This window comes from Alternaria ethzedia, assembly GCF_023757985.1.
Source record: "Alternaria ethzedia strain BMP 0044 chromosome Unknown scaffold_10, whole genome shotgun sequence".
NCBI lineage: Eukaryota > Fungi > Ascomycota > Dothideomycetes > Pleosporales > Pleosporaceae > Alternaria > Alternaria ethzedia.
Window position 1 is genome coordinate 384,075 of NW_026056203.1, and position 18,048 is coordinate 402,122.

At 54.8% G+C, this 18,048-nt stretch overlaps 4 protein-coding genes across 4 annotated transcripts; 1 reads left to right on the top strand and 3 right to left on the bottom strand.

Annotated features, from left to right (window-relative positions):
• Nucleotides 1–1,515: 1,515 nt before the first annotated feature.
• On the bottom strand, nucleotides 1,516–3,960 carry J4E87_005039 (uncharacterized protein; the record flags this gene model as incomplete). The annotated part of the gene is made up of 3 exons (XM_049376656.1): nucleotides 1,516–3,148; nucleotides 3,199–3,736; nucleotides 3,792–3,960. The coding sequence occupies 3 exons, from the start codon at nucleotides 3,958–3,960 to the stop codon at nucleotides 1,516–1,518; spliced, it is 2,340 nt and encodes a 779-aa protein (XP_049233512.1).
• Nucleotides 3,961–4,966: 1,006 nt separating this feature from the next.
• On the bottom strand, nucleotides 4,967–10,049 carry J4E87_005040 (uncharacterized protein; the record flags this gene model as incomplete). The annotated part of the gene is made up of 8 exons (XM_049376657.1): nucleotides 4,967–5,105; nucleotides 5,154–8,586; nucleotides 8,635–8,908; nucleotides 8,965–9,005; nucleotides 9,056–9,382; nucleotides 9,435–9,513; nucleotides 9,561–9,587; nucleotides 9,636–10,049. The coding sequence occupies 8 exons, from the start codon at nucleotides 10,047–10,049 to the stop codon at nucleotides 4,967–4,969; spliced, it is 4,734 nt and encodes a 1,577-aa protein (XP_049233513.1).
• Nucleotides 10,050–10,890: 841 nt separating this feature from the next.
• Nucleotides 10,891–12,923, top strand: RLI1 (Fe-S cluster-binding ribosome biosynthesis protein; the record flags this gene model as incomplete). Its single annotated transcript, XM_049376658.1, has 4 exons — nucleotides 10,891–10,910; nucleotides 10,966–10,990; nucleotides 11,117–11,519; nucleotides 11,569–12,923. The coding sequence occupies 4 exons, from the start codon at nucleotides 10,891–10,893 to the stop codon at nucleotides 12,921–12,923; spliced, it is 1,803 nt and encodes a 600-aa protein (XP_049233514.1).
• A 1,203-nt stretch (nucleotides 12,924–14,126) lies between these two features.
• Nucleotides 14,127–17,588, bottom strand: J4E87_005042 (uncharacterized protein; the record flags this gene model as incomplete). The annotated part of the gene is made up of 1 exon (XM_049376659.1): nucleotides 14,127–17,588. One exon carries the CDS (start codon nucleotides 17,586–17,588, stop codon nucleotides 14,127–14,129), a length of 3,462 nt encoding a protein of 1,153 aa, XP_049233515.1.
• Between the last annotated feature and the right edge of the window lie 460 nt (nucleotides 17,589–18,048).

Below are 18,048 nucleotides of genomic sequence, written 5' to 3' on the forward strand. Positions count from 1 at the left end.
GTTGTGGCGGCGCATGTGGCGTTTCTTGCGGGGTAGTGAACCAACAAAGCGAACTGCTTCGACTATCACCTCTACGCTTCCCTATAGATGATGAGTAAGCATAGCTACCGTCTAAGACTTCTGTCCGCCTATACTCCAGCTTCTACCTCGCCACAATCCCGAAGCACCATGTCCTGAATCTCGTGCAATGTCCGACCCAAGATTGGGCAGCAAATTCACCCCATGTCTTCCACAAAACTGGGATACGCTGTCATTCAGGATTTGTAAACGTACCATCTTTTGAAAATGTTCTCCGTACAATTCAACGTCAGCGAGGAAGGAGCGGTCCGTTTCTCACATTCATGTCAACGCGAAATTCCCAATTCAAAGTACCAAACTATAACACAACACCCACTTGATACAAGCTGTCACGCTTTGTAGCAGTATTTCAATAGGGCTATTAAAAAAAGACGACGAGCATTCTCCCTTAGTCGCTCTTCTCGCCTCAATAATAGAATCGAAGGGCGCACAGCCTAGCTTACAGCCCATGAATAAGCGATTAGGCAAGAGACGGGCAAAAGAGTATAAACATACATTTATTAGGATTTTCAATTCACACACACAGGCAAGTACAAGATATTCCATGAACCAGCCAACACCGCGTGAAGCGGCCCTGCGCAGTCGTATATAACGACGCGCCAGCCAGCAAGTCCGCGTGAAAGCAATAGAGCAACAGTCCGCCGCTTTCCACACCCCCAAACCTTCCCATTGTGGTAATTCGGTGCCGGAACTCCACTAGCGCAGATGTCTGCCAGCAACAAACATCAACACCACGGCACTGGAGATGTAACTGCGTGCAATAACCTCGCGTAGAATATAACAGGCTGTAATTTAAGGAGAGAAGATTTGCCGCTAAAACTAGTAGAAAATGGTGGCAGTACACGCGTTGTGGACTTGAAGTTGTAGTGTAGGAGAGTCGGGCTAAGGTTTCCGGTGGAAAGAGTGACAGTCCGCTGTAATCAATGGGGTAGCAAAGTTGCCTGATGCGGTATATTGGAACTCGCACCACCGAACCCAAATCCCATGCTAAAGCAGCGCATACCCAACTATCAACTTCGTGTAATTTCCGTGGAATCGTCATGATGGGGAATAGTAATCCACTGCGGGATTCAAATCAACCACTTGTTTTCTGCGTGGAGATACAACGCGCAGCCACTACGTCTACGGCGCATGAGCCACTGTTCATCGACTTCACGCTCAGTGGACAGGAGATGAGACTCAGATTGGGGGTTTGTATACGATTCCTATATTTCTTTCTTCTCGATAGCTATATGCTTCTTAAACTATATACTACACCAGCCCTATGCAATGCGACGCCACTCCCATGCCCATCCATATACATACAACTCACTCACCATGTCCACATCCCCAACATCCGTAAAGAAAATGTTCTGGCGACCAAAAAAACGCCAAAGGGTATCAACAAACATGCCTCAGCGCATATACTCCACTCCCCATACAATGTACCGCACCCATCTACAACTCCATATTCTCCTCTGCCTCTCCCATTGCATCATCGACGTCCGCAGCCCCAAACACCAATTTAAGCTCCTTCGGATCCATAGTGCCGACAAACGCGCGCTTAACAAAAGTATACCATTCCTTGGACGCCTTGTGTTTCTTGTGGTGTTTTCCCTTTTTCCCCTTTTTGTGCTTGTGTTTCTTGTGTTTTGTGATGACGAAGTCGTTTTCATCCACTTCATCAGTTTCTTCTTTCTCCTCCACCATGTCCTCTACTTCTCCTTCAACATCGTCTTCTACTTCCGACTCTTCCTCAACATCCTCCTCGCGTACATCAATAGTCTTGGTCTTGCCCGTGGAAGCGCCAATCTTCCTTGCATACTCGACCCACCTCCTCACAGTAAGATCCTGGAACCCGTGGTCTTTCTTCGTATCGTATTCCACCTCAAACATAAACTCATTCGGATGCGGTTCGGGTCTCGGCTGCTTACCCTGGTGTTTCTTGTGCTTTCCCTCATTCCACTTCTTATTCTCAATCCTACCGTCGGTACTAACACCGAATCCGAATATCGTCTGAACAGCATCGTTGTTGATGGAGAGACGGTCGTCGATGGCTGCATCGGGCGAGGGCTCGAGGAAATCGTTATTGATGTGTGTGAGGTTGGCGAAATACTGGATGTGACGTGTCCATGTCAGGGTCTGCGGGGAATAGGCTGGGCCTGGTGGAGAGGATTTCGAAGGGCCGTCTGGGACTTTGAACTTGTATTTTCGGGGCTTCTTTTTGCCCTTTTTGCCCTTGTGCTTCTTTCGCGTAGTTTCTACGTCTTCGTCGTTGGCATCGTCGTAGTTGTCATACTCGTCGTAATCCGTGGGGGTAATCGGGAGTTGCTCGGCTGGCATCTCAATCGTGGGCGGGCTGATTGGGCTAGACGCTACACTGAGATGTTCCAAGCCAGTGATGTTGTACTCGATGATGCGGAGGGTGGGGAAGTAGTTCGGTACTACGCTGGGTGAGACATGTGTTACCGCGTAACGTTCGGCGTATCTCCCCCCAATCTTCTCGAGGTACTTCTTCCTCTCTTCCTTCCGGTCTTTTGGCGACTTCCCGACCATGGTCATGAGCCACTCCCACATCGACTCCTCCTCTTCTTCCTCGTCATCGACATTCTTCGAGCGCGACTTCTTGTTCGATTTCGGCGGGGGCGCAGGTAGCTGAGCCCAAGCCTCCCGCAAATTAAGCAGATAATCCGACGCAGATGCAACCGTCACCTCACCATCTTCCAGAAGCTGGACTCCATCAGCCAGAGCAGATCTGCCATCCAAAGTTCCCATCTTGCCATTCTCCGTGTCCTTCTCGATGTGCTCGAAATCCTGCAGCATGAAGTGATCGATGTTCATGTGCCCAAAGAGACTTCCCACAATGACGTCTCGGAACTGTCGTCCAAAGAGCGTGTACTTCTGCCAACAGGTCTCGTCCCAACTCTCCTTGCTGTCGACGCGAGCAGGCGGTACGTGTCCGATGAGAATGGCTTTCATGCCGCGATCGCGCAGAATATCAAGCTGAATGCGCAACCATTCCATGTGTTCGTAGCCGGGTTCGCGTTTCTTTGCGCAGCCATCGACGGCGGAGTTGGAAGTGAAGAAGTACCTGCGCGTCTTAGTTCTTGCCCTAGAGATCACGTTTCTTTCCCCACTTACATGGTGTTTAAGCTGATGACGGACAGCTTCCCAGGAATCACCTCGACCGAGAACCAGCCTCCTTGCGCAAACTGATGTCGTTGCGCCTCGGGTATAAAACCGCGCCAGATGTCCAGAAACTCCGTCGTCCACCTATTTGGTCCGCTCGTGAAGATGTTGTGTGGCAAGATGTCGTTGTTCCCGAAAGTCGGTACTATGGGTATCGCGAAGCTGTTGGGCCCGTGGCCGTGGCCGCTCTGTCCAAAGACGTCCGCAAACTTGGAGACCATGTACTCGTTCTGCTGCACGACCTGCTTCTGCGTCCGCGGGATCTCGTCATCGTTGTCGTGTCGCGCCGAGTCGCCGGTCCATACAACAAAGTCTACATCGTCTTTGATGTTGTCTTCGATCCATTTGAACGTTTGGTTGACGAGCGCAAAAGGGGAGTCGCATCCTGTGGTTTCTGCGCCGTAGAGGCCAGCGGGTCCGCGTTTGCGATGGCACGCAGCGTCGGCTTCTGTGCTCGAATATGTCTTGTAGAAAGGGTCTGGGTGAAAGTCTGCGGCATGACGTTAGTCGCGATAGCAGCCCCAGGGATCAAATGGCCGACGTACCCGTAATATGTAGGAACCTGCCTGTAAGCTTTCGTCGCCCATCCGCGTCTATGGATCGGGAACCCGCAGCGCGGCTGTTTGCTGCATCGCCAGCCGCGTTAGGCGGGGCCGCGGTCGCGTGTGCCCAAAAGAGCAGCCCGCATAGAGCTGCGTCCCGTACGCGCAGCATGTGTATCATGATGGAGTGTTGGAGCGAGGCATCTGCTCAGGCTTCGTGGATGGCGCGCGACTGTATATTCGCACAGGACTCTACCATGCAAAAGCGCCGAAGACACCCTGATGGCGCCCGCCGGGGAAGCAAGGCGCAACAGGGAGCCACCGCTGCGAGCACGATCCTTCAGCGACCCTTGTCATTGGAGCGTCATCGCCCGAGCACTAGACACTCTCCCACACAAACCCCAGCCAGCGACACACATGCCCTTCCCCACAGCCACAGGTGTCTCACTAGCAAACGTACGCTGCTGATCGCGTGACCTCGGAATACCGACAATCCTCGCGCTTCATCAAATTGCCTCTGGGAATTCTCAATCTGCCGCTGGAAGCTCCCCGAATATCCCTCACCGCTTGGCTTCCAAGCCACGTGTGGGCCGTTGGAATACTCTAGACAGCCCAGCAACCAGCTTGTAGGGTTGTAGACCGTGAAGATTGGGCAGCAGATGACTCGCGTGATCATTCTCCATCCTTCAAGAAGCCAAGGCTGCAGTCAACAATAATACCTCACCATCATCATGCAGCGAAGCGAAAGCGTGATGTGTGTAGTTCATTGTCATCTTGCACAACCGCAAGTGCTGAATCTACATGCTACTAATGATACTCTCTTCACAGAGACAGACACCTTCCATTCTTGTAATGTAAAAGCGCACTATCCCAAGTGCCGCCATGCTCTTCAACAACCTGTACGCTAGTTTTTATTTGCGCCGCCCTGCGAAAATCATGAACACCGGGGCGCACCCTGATACTGGGCTGTCCATGCAGATACAATAGAAAGACGAAGAATCAAACAGTGCCCGTAACTAGTCATAACTTGAGTAGCCAACCGAGCCGAACACCTACGCTATGCTGCAAATATACTCGACGGCGTGCCACCGTAAAAAATCGAAAACGCCATAGGCCCGTGGTAGATAATGTGAAATGATGCGTCAGCATCATATGTGTGTGTGTACGTAGAGAAGTGCTCAGGCGCCGTTGTTCTGGCCGTTCGTCGGAGCTGCGGCCGCAGCTGGCTTTTCAGAGGTGACCATCTTAGTGTACATGCCCTTGACCGATGCGACAGTCACACCGGGCCGAGGCCAGTGGTGGTTGATCGTGAAAGTCCTATCATCGATTAGTATAAGTGTATGAGAAGCTGATGAACATGCTTACCATAGACGATCCTCGAGCTCCTCATTCTGTTTGGTGTTTTGGCGGATGAAGTTGCCGACAGCCATCAGCTCTTGTTTAAGGATCTTGAGCATCCCTTCCTTCTGCGGGTAGTTCTTCGGCGTCGCCTTTTTAAGGCGGCTGAGATTGTCGCGAACAGGTCGGAGCTTACGCTCAAGGAACTCGTCAGCCTTCTTCTCCTTGGGCTTGGGTGTTTCCACGCTGCGGTCAGGCACTTGGCTCTGGCTATGAGAGCGCGGGCGGTCTTCAGAAAGGCGAGGCCGATCATCCTTAATACGCGGCCTATCAACGTCGCCACTGATCTTTCGGCGGTTCTCTGGCGTGCCGTTCCGATCAGACGTGTGGGCACGACGATCAACGCTGTCGCGATCATTGCGATGGTCCTTGCGGGAGTCCGAGGGCCTGTACTGGTCGCTGTTTCTAGGGCGGTCATCACGTTTCCTATCGTGATGGCGGCCTTCAGTCCGGCTATCAGGACGTCGAATTTCGCTGCTGCTGTTCGCCCGGTGCGCAGGACGCTCTGAATCCCGTCCTTGCATCTTGCGTGCTAAGCCAGCTGGAGCGGGGCTAGCTGAGACGCCCTTGTCTGTCCGGCGCGCAATGTTGAGCTGATGCTTCTTGTTGTTGCGGTGGTGATTCTCCATCATGCGCTTGACATTGGGATCCGTTGTGCTCTTGTCTTTGAGTACGGTGAGGAGATAGTTCGCGCGACGAACCAGATGCACGGCGCCAGGAGACTTGGCGTTCTTCTCTTCACCCTTCGTGCGCTCTTCCTTCTTGTCAACACGATGCTCTTCGAGATAGAACTTGTCGGTAAGACCAAGCTCTGGGTCGTCACGGATGGGAATCCATGCACCGTAGCCGTGGCGCTGAATACCGATGCAAAGCATGCCGTCTTCGCGTGCGCCCCAGGGACAAGAGTAGCTCGCAGGCTTGATGGCGTCCGGTACACGGAAGTTGCGCCACTCGGGAGTTGCCTCAACCGCTTCCTTCAGGACACGCATCTCGATGGGCCGCTCAAGGATAGTCTCTGCATTGACCTTCTTGACCTTGCCAAAGTCGAAAAGAACGGCCTTCTTGTCCTTCTTCGTGATGGGACGCTTAGTCTCAGCCTCCAGGTTCTTGAGCCTAGTCTGCTCATCCTTGACGAGTTGCGTGCTCATAGAGATGATCTCATCAAGAGTGGCCTTGACCACCTCCATGTCGCGACCAACAAGCCTAGCTGCGCGGAGCATCTCTTCGCCACGCTCCTCGAGTGAACCATATCGGCAGTACGCGCCAATGAGGTTACGAGCCTCCTTTGTGTTGAGAGGCCGCTTGGGATCGCGCTTGACGTTGTCGTCTGGCTCGGATTGCTCATCGTCGTCGGCTTCGACGTTGGTAGCCTCAAGGGCTCGCTTCTTTGCTGCTCGCTGCTCGCGTGCGCTTGCTGAGGCTGCCTTGCGCTTCCGTGGTGCGCTCTCCTCAAGAAGCTTTTGAGTCTCTTCTTCGACCTTCCGCTGCTGGATATCAGCCTTGACTGCCTCCAGCTCTTCTTTCGGAATGATGTCGTCCCACTCGAGATCGATCTTGACATCGGTGTACTCAAAGTTCTTGAGGAACTCTTCGCCACCATCAGATGTAAGACCAGCAGCCTGCTCGGTCTTGTGCTCCTCAGCGTTCTCTAGGACTGAGTCAATGTCGAGCTCTTCCAGCTTCTTCTGGTTGCCAGACTGCTCGAACATCTTCTGTCCGCGGCGCTTGAGGATATTGTTAATGTCGTCGGCGGAGTTGGGCTCTGCTGCTGCACGACTCATCTTGTCGTTGAGCTCCTTCTGCTGACGATCGGTTACACCACGCTGGATTGTGATGAACTCAAGCATGCGCTTGTTACGAGCGCGCTCGAGAATCTCCTCTTCGATGGTGTCTTTGGAGACAAGACGGTAGACGCTCACTGGCTTCTGTTGACCAATACGATGGGCTCGAGCCATGGCCTGCAAATCCGCCTGAGGGTTCCAATCGGAGTCGAAGATAACGACAGTATCAGCAGTCATTAAGTTGATACCGAGACCACCAGCCCTAGTCGATAGAAGGAAGCAGTAGTCCTCGCTGCCGGGAGAGTTGAAGTGATCAATAGCGATCTTCCTCTCTGCTGCTGGGACTGTTCCATCTAGACGCTGGAACGGGTAGTTGCGTAGCTTCAGGTAGTCGGTCAAGATGTCCAGCATGTGGACCATCTGACTGAAGATGAGCACGCGGTGACCGTCGGCCTTGAGCTTTCCGAGGAGTCGGTCAAGCAACATCATCTTGCCACTGGAGGTGATGAGGGCCTTCAGGGTCTCGTCCTTGGTCGCACCGGGCTTGACGAGCTTGTTCTCCGCGTTCGGGAAGAGCAAAGCATGGTTGCTAGCCTTCTTGAGCTCCATGACGATGTTTAGTAGAGACTGCTTGTGGCCGACTCCACCCTCATTGAGCGCCTCGTAGTTGCGCGTGAGGATGTTCTTGTAGTACTCAAGCTGAATGTCTGACAACTCAACACGGAGAATCTTCTCAGACTTGGGAGGTAGGTCGTTCTCTACCTTCTCCTTGGTGCGGCGAATCATGTATGGCTGAATCGCTGAGCTGAGTTCGGCAAGCTTGTGGCTGGCGTCTTCCGAAGCAAGGTCGACGTTCTCATCAACCTGGATCTTTCCTGGCATGAGGAAGTCCATTAGGGCAGCCAGCTCTCCAAGGGTGTTTTGAATGGGGGTACCAGTGATGAGAAGTCGACATGGTGCCTTGAACTGTCGGAGTCGGTCGTACAACTGCGACTCGCGGTTCTTCAGTCGGTGCGCCTCGTCGACAGCAAGGAACTGCCAGTTGATGCTCTGGAGGAACTGCCAGTCGGCAAGGACGTACTCGTATGTGGTGAGGAGCACGTTGAACTTGATCTTCTTGGTGTTGCCGTCGACCAACAGCTCCTTCTCTCGGATGATGCTACGGGCTTCTTCCCTGCCGGTGTAGATGACATAGTTGACATCCGGTGTCCAGTTGTTGAAGGTGTCTGCCCATGCAGGCATGGTCGACAGAGGCACGACACAGATCATGGGGCCGTCTTGCCTCCGATCGTGTCTGAGCCAGTTGATGAAGGACACCGTCTGCACTGTCTTACCCAGACCCATCTCATCGGCGAGGATGACATTTGTGCCGCGACACCAGTTGTGCGCAAGGAAGTTGACACCCTGAAGTTGGAAGGACCTCAGCTGACCAAACTTGATGTAGTCAGGCTGTGTGTCCAACTTGATGAACTTCCTGCGAGTGTTCGGGTTCGCCTCGCGGGCATCGGAGGAGGGTCGGTTAGATGAGCGGTCGAGGAATCGATCAATCTCGGATTGCGACAATCGACTGACGAGGGACGCGGGCTCCCAGGTGCAGAACTCGTAAGTCAGTCCCTTCCCTGTAGAGCGTTAGGTAATCCAGATAGGGGTGGGGTGAGTCAACTTACACTTGACGAAGTACTCTGTCTCGTCTTCACCGTCTCGTGAGTCGATCACACGCTCCACGACGTGGAAGTCGAGCTGGCTCTCGCGCTCAGCTTCGCGTGCAACCATGTGCTGCTCGTACTCTTCCGGATCGGCGTTCTTGCGGCTGTAGACATACATGTCGTTCTGGACAGGGCCCTTGTAGTAGTTGTCCAGCTTGCGGTAGCCCTTATAGGAAGCTGCCGTCTTGTAGTCTTCCCATGTGGAGTGGTAGTGAGCCTTGTCTTGCCATTTGACCTAGGGCAACGAGTTAGTACTGCGTATTTGCAACCAGGGCTGTGAGCAGTGCTTACCAAGTACTCGAAATCCCGCTTGTCGAACGAAGGATCCATTTCTATTGTTTGTCAGTACGTGCTAGCATATGACCTCATGGGCTCTTCTTACCTAGTCCATCCTTCGGCCGGTGGTCAAGGATCTTGTCGATGACGGGGCCAGCGTCTTCAGGCGCGGTCGCCCAGTAGTTGGGGGTCATCTCATCGTCCTCTTCCACGAACTCGTCCTCGTCTTCTTCCTCATTGTAGTTGGCGACCTGGACAGTGCGACGTGCAGAGAATCGGACCTCGGCTTGTGATGGGGGCTCGCGGCCTGCGGCAACGGCGTGCTGACGTTGGCGTTGCTTCTTGGTAGGGATATTGCGACGGGCACCAACGTAGCCATCCGACTCGGAGTCGGAGCCAGCTGAGCGATAGACTGGTGTGGCTTGGTTTGAGGCTGGGCAGACGGGTTAGTACGACTTCAGATGGGCAGGTGAGAGTTGACAAACTCTTCCGCGAGGCTGTCCTCTGTCGCTTGCGGGGCTGATCAGAGCTGTAGTCTTCATCATCTTCATCATCGCTATCGACCTGCAGACTGTTAGAGATGCTTCTTCCATCAACTGGGGGCCACTTACGACGCGACGACTAGGGCGGGCACGACCCTGGACTGGAGTTAGCTCATGTACATGCAGACTGGAGATGCCACGTACGCTGCGACGCAGACCATATAGCTCCGGGTTCTGTTCAATGTAGTCCTCCTTCTCATCGCTAGCCTTCCGCTTCGGCGGCCGCCTTGACTCTTCTGATGAACTGCGGGCGCGGTCGCTCTCTGCCTGTTCAGACGGCGGTGACTCAGAGTCGTAGTCGCCGTCCGGCTCGCCCTCTGCGTCGACATCCTCAGACGAGTCTGAAGCAGCAGCTACCTCGTCGTCTTCGTCGTACTCTTCGCCCGGCGCGTCGACATCGGAGGCTGGGTCGACTGCGGCGGCCTCCTGCGTGTCGGACTGGTCGTTGTCGCTGTGTTGGGAGGAGCTATCGGCGGCCGTCATATGGGCTGCGAGAGGCGACAAATGACCGTTTGTGTATGGTAACGAGGCGACATGGCCTGGTGAAGAGGGCATCATGATGGACGCGGCTGTGTGGATGGTCAGTACGATATTTCGACCTTCTGTGGGCTCCGGCGGCTCGGAGCGGGTGCGTTGGATAGAGCGCAACTACGCGATCCAGAATAGCCAGAACGCGACCAGGAACCAGGGCAGTGACTTGCACAATGGAAGTCTGATGGAATGCGGTCTTGGGGGTCGAGCGCCTGATGGGAGAAAGGCGGTGGAGTCGCGCGAGCCGGTGGGTGGGCGGGGAGAGTGTGCACGGTGGTGGAGGGCTGATATAGGCGCTCTTTGGGCCGCGGAAGAGCGTGTTCTACGTGAAAGGCGAGTTGCTGGATGCGTAGGCGTGAACTGGCGATGGGATTGATGGACGCGGACAAGGCCACCGACCGGCGATATAGGCAGAACCGCGGGTGAAGCAGACGCGACGGGAGACTCAAAAGGGAATATACATACAGTCCATGGTCAAGATACCCTCGGTGTGAGAGTCGGGTGGGGGTTGGGGGTAGGGTGAGGTGTGGGTAGATTGTGGAAGCGGAGGTTCATTGCTAGCCCTGGAGAGAGGCGCGCGCTCGGGCCTTCAACCTTGCGCCTTTGTATGCCCCAATCACAAGCCGCCAAAATCGCTGACCCAGCGTGCTCGCCAACAACGTCAGTCAACTCTTTCATTGTTCTCTGCTACCCGTGCAGTCGTTGGTGACCTTCCCTTCACTCTCCGCCTCCAACATCCCACGCGCCTCTCTCGCAGTGACTGTCGCCGAGTCCACCCACGCACTGCTTAGCCGTCACCCTCATCTCAGTTTGCGACTCCAGGGCCGCCCACAACCGCAACCGCCGCAACAACAAAGCCGCCGCCAACATGTCTGACAAGCTCACCCGGTACGTCACATGTCGTGAAAGACCTCACCCACGTGTATTTGCTAACACCGTCCAGTATCGCTATTGTCAACTCCGACAAGGTACCCCACTACCCCTCCACACTCAAAAATTGATCTCCGACTAACATGAAGATGTTCGCTTGACAGTGCAAGCCCAAGGCAAGTGCCACCCCTCGGTCACGCCTTCCCTGTGCTAACACGTCCCAGAAATGCCGCCAAGAATGCAAGAAGTCGTGTCCCGTCGTCCGCACGGGCAAGCTGTGCATCGAGGTCGACAACTCGTCCAAAATTGCCTTCATCTCTGAGCGCCTCTGCATTGGATGCGGTATCTGCCCCAAGAAATGCCCCTTCGACGCCATCAACATCATCAACTTGCCCACCAATCTCGAGACCCAGGTCACCCACCGATACTCGGCGAACAGCTTCAAGCTGCACAGGCTGCCTATGCCCCGTCCGGGCCAGGTCTTGGGTCTCGTGGGAACAAACGGTATTGGCAAGAGCACAGCGCTGAAGATTCTCAGTGGCAAGCTCAAGCCCAACCTCGGTCGCTACGACAACCCGCCAGACTGGGAGGAGATCCTGAAGTACTTCCGCGGATCTGAACTCCAGAGTAAGGCACTGGTTTCTAGACAAAGAAATCACTGGCTAACAACACACAGACTACTTCACAAAGGTCCTGGAAGACAACCTCAAGGCCGTCGTCAAGCCCCAATATGTCGACCAACTTCCCAAGGCCATCAAGTCGACCGAGCGCAGCGTCGGCAAGCTCATCGGGGCCCGCAGCCAGATGGAGAACCTCGACGAGATGATTGACGAGTTGGAGCTGCGCCACATCTTCGAGCGTGACATTGGACAACTCTCTGGTGGAGAACTGCAGCGTTTCGCTATTGCGCTTGTCTGTGTCCAACAGGCCGATGTGTACATGTTTGACGAGCCGTCATCCTTCTTGGATGTCAAGCAGCGTCTCGCCGCAGCCCGCAAGATCCGCAGTCTGCTCCGCCCCGACGACTATGTCATTGTCGTCGAGCACGATTTGTCCGTCCTCGACTACCTCTCCGACTTCATCTGTGTTCTCTATGGAAAGCCCGCCGTCTACGGTGTCGTCACGCTGCCCGCATCCGTCCGTGAAGGTATCAACATCTTCCTGGATGGTAACATTCCCACCGAGAACTTGCGTTTCCGTGAGGAATCGCTGCAGTTCCGCATCGCAGAGGCTGGTGACGAATACATGGTTGACCACAACCGCGGCTACAGCTACCCTAACATGAAGAAGACCCTCGGAAGCTTTGAACTCAACATCGAGACTGGTAACTTCACTGACTCTGAGATCATCGTCATGATGGGTGAGAACGGTACCGGAAAGACCACTTTCTGTAAGATGCTTGCCGGCGCTCTGCAGCCCGACGGCGACACCAAGATCCCCAAGATGAGCATCAGCATGAAGCCCCAGACCATCACCCCCAGGTTCCAGGGTACCGTTCGCCAGCTCTTCTTCAAGAAGATCAAGACCGCTTTCCTCAGCCCTCAATTCCAGACTGATGTTTACAAGCCCCTCAAGATGGACGACTTCATCGACCAGGAAGTGCAGAACCTCTCCGGTGGTGAATTGCAGCGTGTCGCTATCGTCCTGGCCCTTGGTATGCCAGCTGACATTTACCTCATCGATGAGCCTAGTGCCTACCTCGATTCCGAGCAGCGTATCGTCGCATCTCGTGTCATCAAGCGCTTCATTATGCACTCCAAGAAGACTGCTTTCGTCGTCGAGCACGATTTCATCATGGCCACCTACCTTGCTGACCGTGTCATTGTCTTCGACGGCCAACCTGCTGTCAACGCTCGCGCCAACAAGCCCGAGTCTCTCCTCACTGGTTGCAACTCTTTCCTGAAGAACCTGGACGTCACCTTCCGCCGTGACCCCAACTCCTTCCGTCCCCGTATCAACAAGGACAAGTCCCAGCTTGACCAGGAACAGAAGTTGAGCGGAAACTACTTCTTCCTTGAGGATGATAGTTGAAGAGGTTTTCCACAAACAGAACACGCCTCCCTCCCAGCGCCGCCCACAAGGGCACGTCAAGACCGGGGTGACTAAGAAGGGCAATAAGAAGCGCGGCCTGAGAGGACGCACTGTGAGCCTGCTGGATGACGATGAAGGTGCGGATGAGGAAGATGGCTGTCCCCTCATCGGCGGTCGACCTCCTGCGCCGGCTATTTGTATCAATGGAGTATGCAACGTCGTCAAGACTAGCCAGTCCGGGTCAAGTTAGGTGGCCGCCGAACATCTCGAGGGGATAGTGCAGCATGTGTGTGGCTGACGACTGGAAGCCAAAAAGTCACAAGCAGAAAAGTAATTAGTTAGTAGCTACTCGAATGTGGTGGGGGATACACGACAACAATATATCCCACACTTGTTTCCCCAACATACTCGTGGTATCCCAGACCGATTGCATAACGTTTCAATCTCACAGTGATGTGATAAGTTTCCGTGACGATACTCATCGCGCGATCCTGCGTGGGAAGACTGGGCGTATGTCGTTGCTACTTACTAGTTTGTCAGCAAAAAGCAGCATGAACTAGAATTACTAGATATTTTTACAAGTGCGCTGGTTGATGGAAACCATCAAAGGGACATTACAGGCAGAGCTGTGTAGGGCATGCTATGCATACTAACTAGAATGAAGCTCACTGAACACCTTGTAGACTCAAATGCGACGATTCCGGTAGTGAAATCCTAGTTAGAGGTCAACTATCGCGATAGCTATATACATACGTACGCTATAAATTTGAGAGTTTTGAATGGATAGTTAAGTAGTTTGATGATCTTTGGATAAAATGGCGAGGAGGGTGTGCTACGTTCGGCGGGACATGGGTGAACTCACCCGACAACAAGACAAGTGTCGTCTTTCATCTGTCTTATCACGGATCTCGAGGACGAAGAAAGAGATAAACACACATGGGAGGACGAAGACGGAGACACGGAAAGTAAGAAGGGGGTATCCATTGTGTTTAAACTATCCAATCCAATCCAATCCGATTTTAGAGCGGGCATCCAGCAAGCAGCGGCGATGGGGTATATAGATGAAAAGGAACGATGATCCCATACCCAGTCCCAGTCCCGTAACCCCAAACTCCAGCGATGCAAATATATACGTACGTCTGTAACAAAGGGAAAAAAACGTCGTATCACCTCTTCCCATCCAACTCCATCCTCCCCAATTCATCAGCCCCGCCACATAAACTCCTCATCCATAGGCATCGGCGTGCGATTCGTCAATTCCAAACTCTGATTCACATACTCGGCATCCTCCTCCTCCTCACTCCGTGCTGTCGCGCTACTCAACGGCGTAGCCATAGGACTCGTCCGTGACGACAACTCCGCGTCGAGACTAGCCGACAGACTCTTCGCATCCTCTTCCGGTTGCGTAGGCAGCGGCGCAGATACGTCCGAAAGCTTACTAGCCCGCTTCCTCGCGCGCTCTTGTCTCGCTTCCTCACGCTGACGCATGAGTTCTTCTTCGTGCGCTACGGCTTTTGCGCGGCGGTCCTCGACGTCTTTGCGCTTGATGACTTTACCCAACGCGTCGGAGGCTTGGATGAGGCCGTCGATGCTGATGGCGTGGTTGGTCATTTGGTGGTTGATGTAGTGGTACACGCCCGCTGGGGTATCACACTGCAACAGCGCTTTCTCGTTCAATTTCAACAGCGCAAGTGCGATTTGAAAGAGGAACGTAGAGCCGTCGTGCATACATAGGACGACGTCCCAGACACGGAAAAGGGCTTCGGCGGAGAGACAGTCGGTGAAGACGGAAAGGAACCATTGGAAGGTTAACGCCTCCAGCTCGATTTCTAGTTCGTCGAGGTGCAAGGAGAGGCGGGGGAGGATTTCGCTGACGTAGGAGCGCAGGACGGATTGGTCGGCGCGCGAGGTGAGGAGGTGTTGGTCGTAGTAGTGTTGCGGGAGGATTTCTTCAATCATGGCGGTTAGGACCCAGAATGCGTCTTCGGGGGTGGGCATGATGAGTAGGAGGCAGGCGGTGATTAGGTTCATGCCTTGACAGTAACCGACTTCGGGGTTGCGGCGGGAGTAGGCGAGGAGTACCTCCTGTAGTTTCTGTACGCCAGGTCCTGTACGGAAGAAGATGTTGTCGGTAAGTGTGCGGGTGATGTCCATTTGGATCTGGGTTGCAATGGTGGGATCGTCTTCACCGTTGTTTACCAGGTCTTCGTAGTAGCCTGGCATGCGCAGATGCAGCGCGCCGCTTCCTTCAGCCCAGATCGCGGCTCTCATGTTGACTGGGATACCACCGAGAACAAGACGACGGAACTCCTGCCATTTGGCACGTCCGATTTTGCCTTTGTTACCTAAGCCCGCGATGCCTACCAGTTCACCATCGGCGAGGAACTGCTCGGGCATTGCGTTGCTTTTGCCGTTCTCGCCAGTGCTGGCAACGTCCCCTTCACGCTTGTTCTGTGCACGCACTTTACGCAGAAAGTCGTTCCATTTGACCGTCCTCTCTCTTTGGAGATTGTCGTGCAGCTCACTCATCTGCTCTAGTAGGGATTGCACTGGGTCGATCTGCGGGGGATACTGGCTGATCGGAGTAGATGGGCCCGGTGAAGTGGTTGTAGCGGAAAGTTCTGCATTACCTGAGACGATACGCGATGGTGATGGCTCTGGGTTGACACTCGCCGTTGGTGCAGACCCTCGCTTCATCAATGTAATTTGGTTGTTGCCGATTTTGAAATTTGAGACCTCGCCCTCTGCTGACTCTACGGTGGTGATGGGCGCCGCGGATGGAGTGTGTGAGAGGAGTTCAGTTGGATGCGTGGCTAGCTTCAGGTAATCAACCCACGTCTTGCTGGCTGGCTGGTTCTGGTGGTTATCGGAGTCGGAGCTGGATGGGCGTGTGGTGCCATCATTCTGATCCGCGGGAACAGAGCCTGCATGTTCATGGTCCTCGTCGAGAGCCAAGTTGCTGAGTGCAGTCCTGGCGTCGCCGAGTGACTCCACGTTGCTGCTTCGCTTCTGCTTGATCAACTCAGCCGCTGCCTCGCTCTGTCTCTTCTTGCGACGCTGGTCGTAGATGAAACCAAATCTATCAGTCAAGTACTCGCTGCTGCCGATGAACCTATTGTGTTGCTGTACTAGCGTCGGTGGTCGTGAGTCCTCAGGCAGGATTCGGTCCATCTCCACAGGCCCAAGATTGCTCATTCCACGGACAGGCGGAGTCGGACCGAGACCATTCGACACGTTCTTGGGCTGTTCTAGCGCGGTGCTTTTGATTGTTCCATTGGGGCCCAAGGCGCGACCTCGTCTTTGGGTGCTGGCGAGCGATGACTTTGCGGATTGCGCCGTCTTGGTCGAATCCATGGAAGGCGCACGGTCGACAACACTCGAGGCTGTGGATTTGCGGCCTCGTACTGTATTAGCCTTGGGGTTTGCAGCGTTGTTTCCCGCCACCATTTTCAACGCCCAGCTTGCTAGCGATGTCGACGAAGATCTACGCGCCGAATCTGTAGCATGGTCTGAGCTGTTGAGTCGGCGCAATGCAGGTACAGCACCGGCTGGAGGGACGAAGAGATCGCTCGCGAGTGCCTTGCGGGGTGGCTTTGCTCCACTAGATGCGCGCGACCGGGTATGCCCCAGAGTCTCGGCTTCTCTGTCCACCATGCTCGCTACGGACGGTGCTCGGCTGCTCTTCTTGCTCGTCCCAGCCCAGATGTAGGTCTTCCAGTTTGGTTTGGATGTGTCGCGTGGCGCGTCCGACGCGACTGAGTTGATGGACATGACTTCTGCCTGAGGCGCTGAGGTGCCCGTGTCCATACCCAGAGCATCGGGGTGCTCAGCCAATTCGTCTTCCATAGCCCTGGCGAGTCTGTCCTCCATGGGGTCGTCGGGGTGCAATCCAGTGGCTGCGCTGTCGCCTCTCGTCCTCGTCTTGGTGAGGCCGTTGCCTGGCTCCTTGCTCTTCTCCAGCTCGCGCAGCCGGTTCTCAATGTCCATGTTGGAGACCTCGCACTCCTGCAGCATCTTCCTCAGCATGCGCTCGCGCTCTTCGGCTCGTCTCCGCAGGGCCGTGATCTGCGCATCACGTTGTGCCAGGTCGCCAGCGAGTTGCTTGACCAGCGCCACGGCGCCCGTCTGTCGCAGCGCATCCTGTATGCTGTCGTCGCTCGCAAAGTGGAGGTTTCCGGGTACCTTGGCGGACTCGGTGGGGGTATCGTCGAAGAGAGCCGTCCGGTCTTTGGCAGACGAGGCGGCTACCAGACTGCCCACTATCTGCTGTGTCGACTTGGTGACCTTCCTGACGGTAGACGCAGGCGTCGTGTTCTTGAGGTCCGGCGGGGGAATCGCCTTGACCGTGTCGGGCGATGCAACCGTCCTGCTCTCAGCATTCTTAAGGCTGTCCTCGGGCGCTGGCGTGGAGCGGAACCAGCCGTTGACGCGCGACTGTGCCGGTGACGTCTCCGGGCTAGGCGACAGTGAGGGGAAGGACGTGAGGCTCTTGGTGTCGACTTCGGGCGAGGGCGCTCTGCTGCGGCTGCGGCTGAGCGACGTGTTGGAGCTGCGCTTCGAGGGCCGCATGCGCTGTATGCTGCGGTTCCGTGGGTTGGATATGGTCGAGCTCTGCGACGCCGTGCGGACCAAGTCAACCGCTCTGGGGGGATCGATTGCCGCCATGTTTGTCGAGCGAGACTATGAGCACGCCCATCCGTACAGCGTATAGTCGTGTGGGTGACTGCACGGGAAAGGGGACGTCGGAATCGGAATGCGTGTGCGTATACGTTATGCGAGGTGGATGTCCTGTTCGCGTGCATCGGTTGCTACTATGCAATAAGTGGAGAGGCAGTGCGTCATACGATATGGCGAGGCCTAGATATGTCGCCCCACGCTTCTTTGTATGTGTGAGAAAGCAAAGACGGCCAGATTTTCCACGGCGTCAGGGGCAGACAAAGCACTCGGCGGGCTCTCTTAATTACGAAAGCGCAAGGGGCACCGCACAGCCAAGTCACGACACTTGGTGGTGTCGAACAATCATCTCCACGCGCTAGGGCTGTTTTGTGCACATGCATTGCAGCCCTACGAGCCACACGGCACCCGAAACAGCCTTCCATGGCGATCTCCCTCAATCCAGACCCTG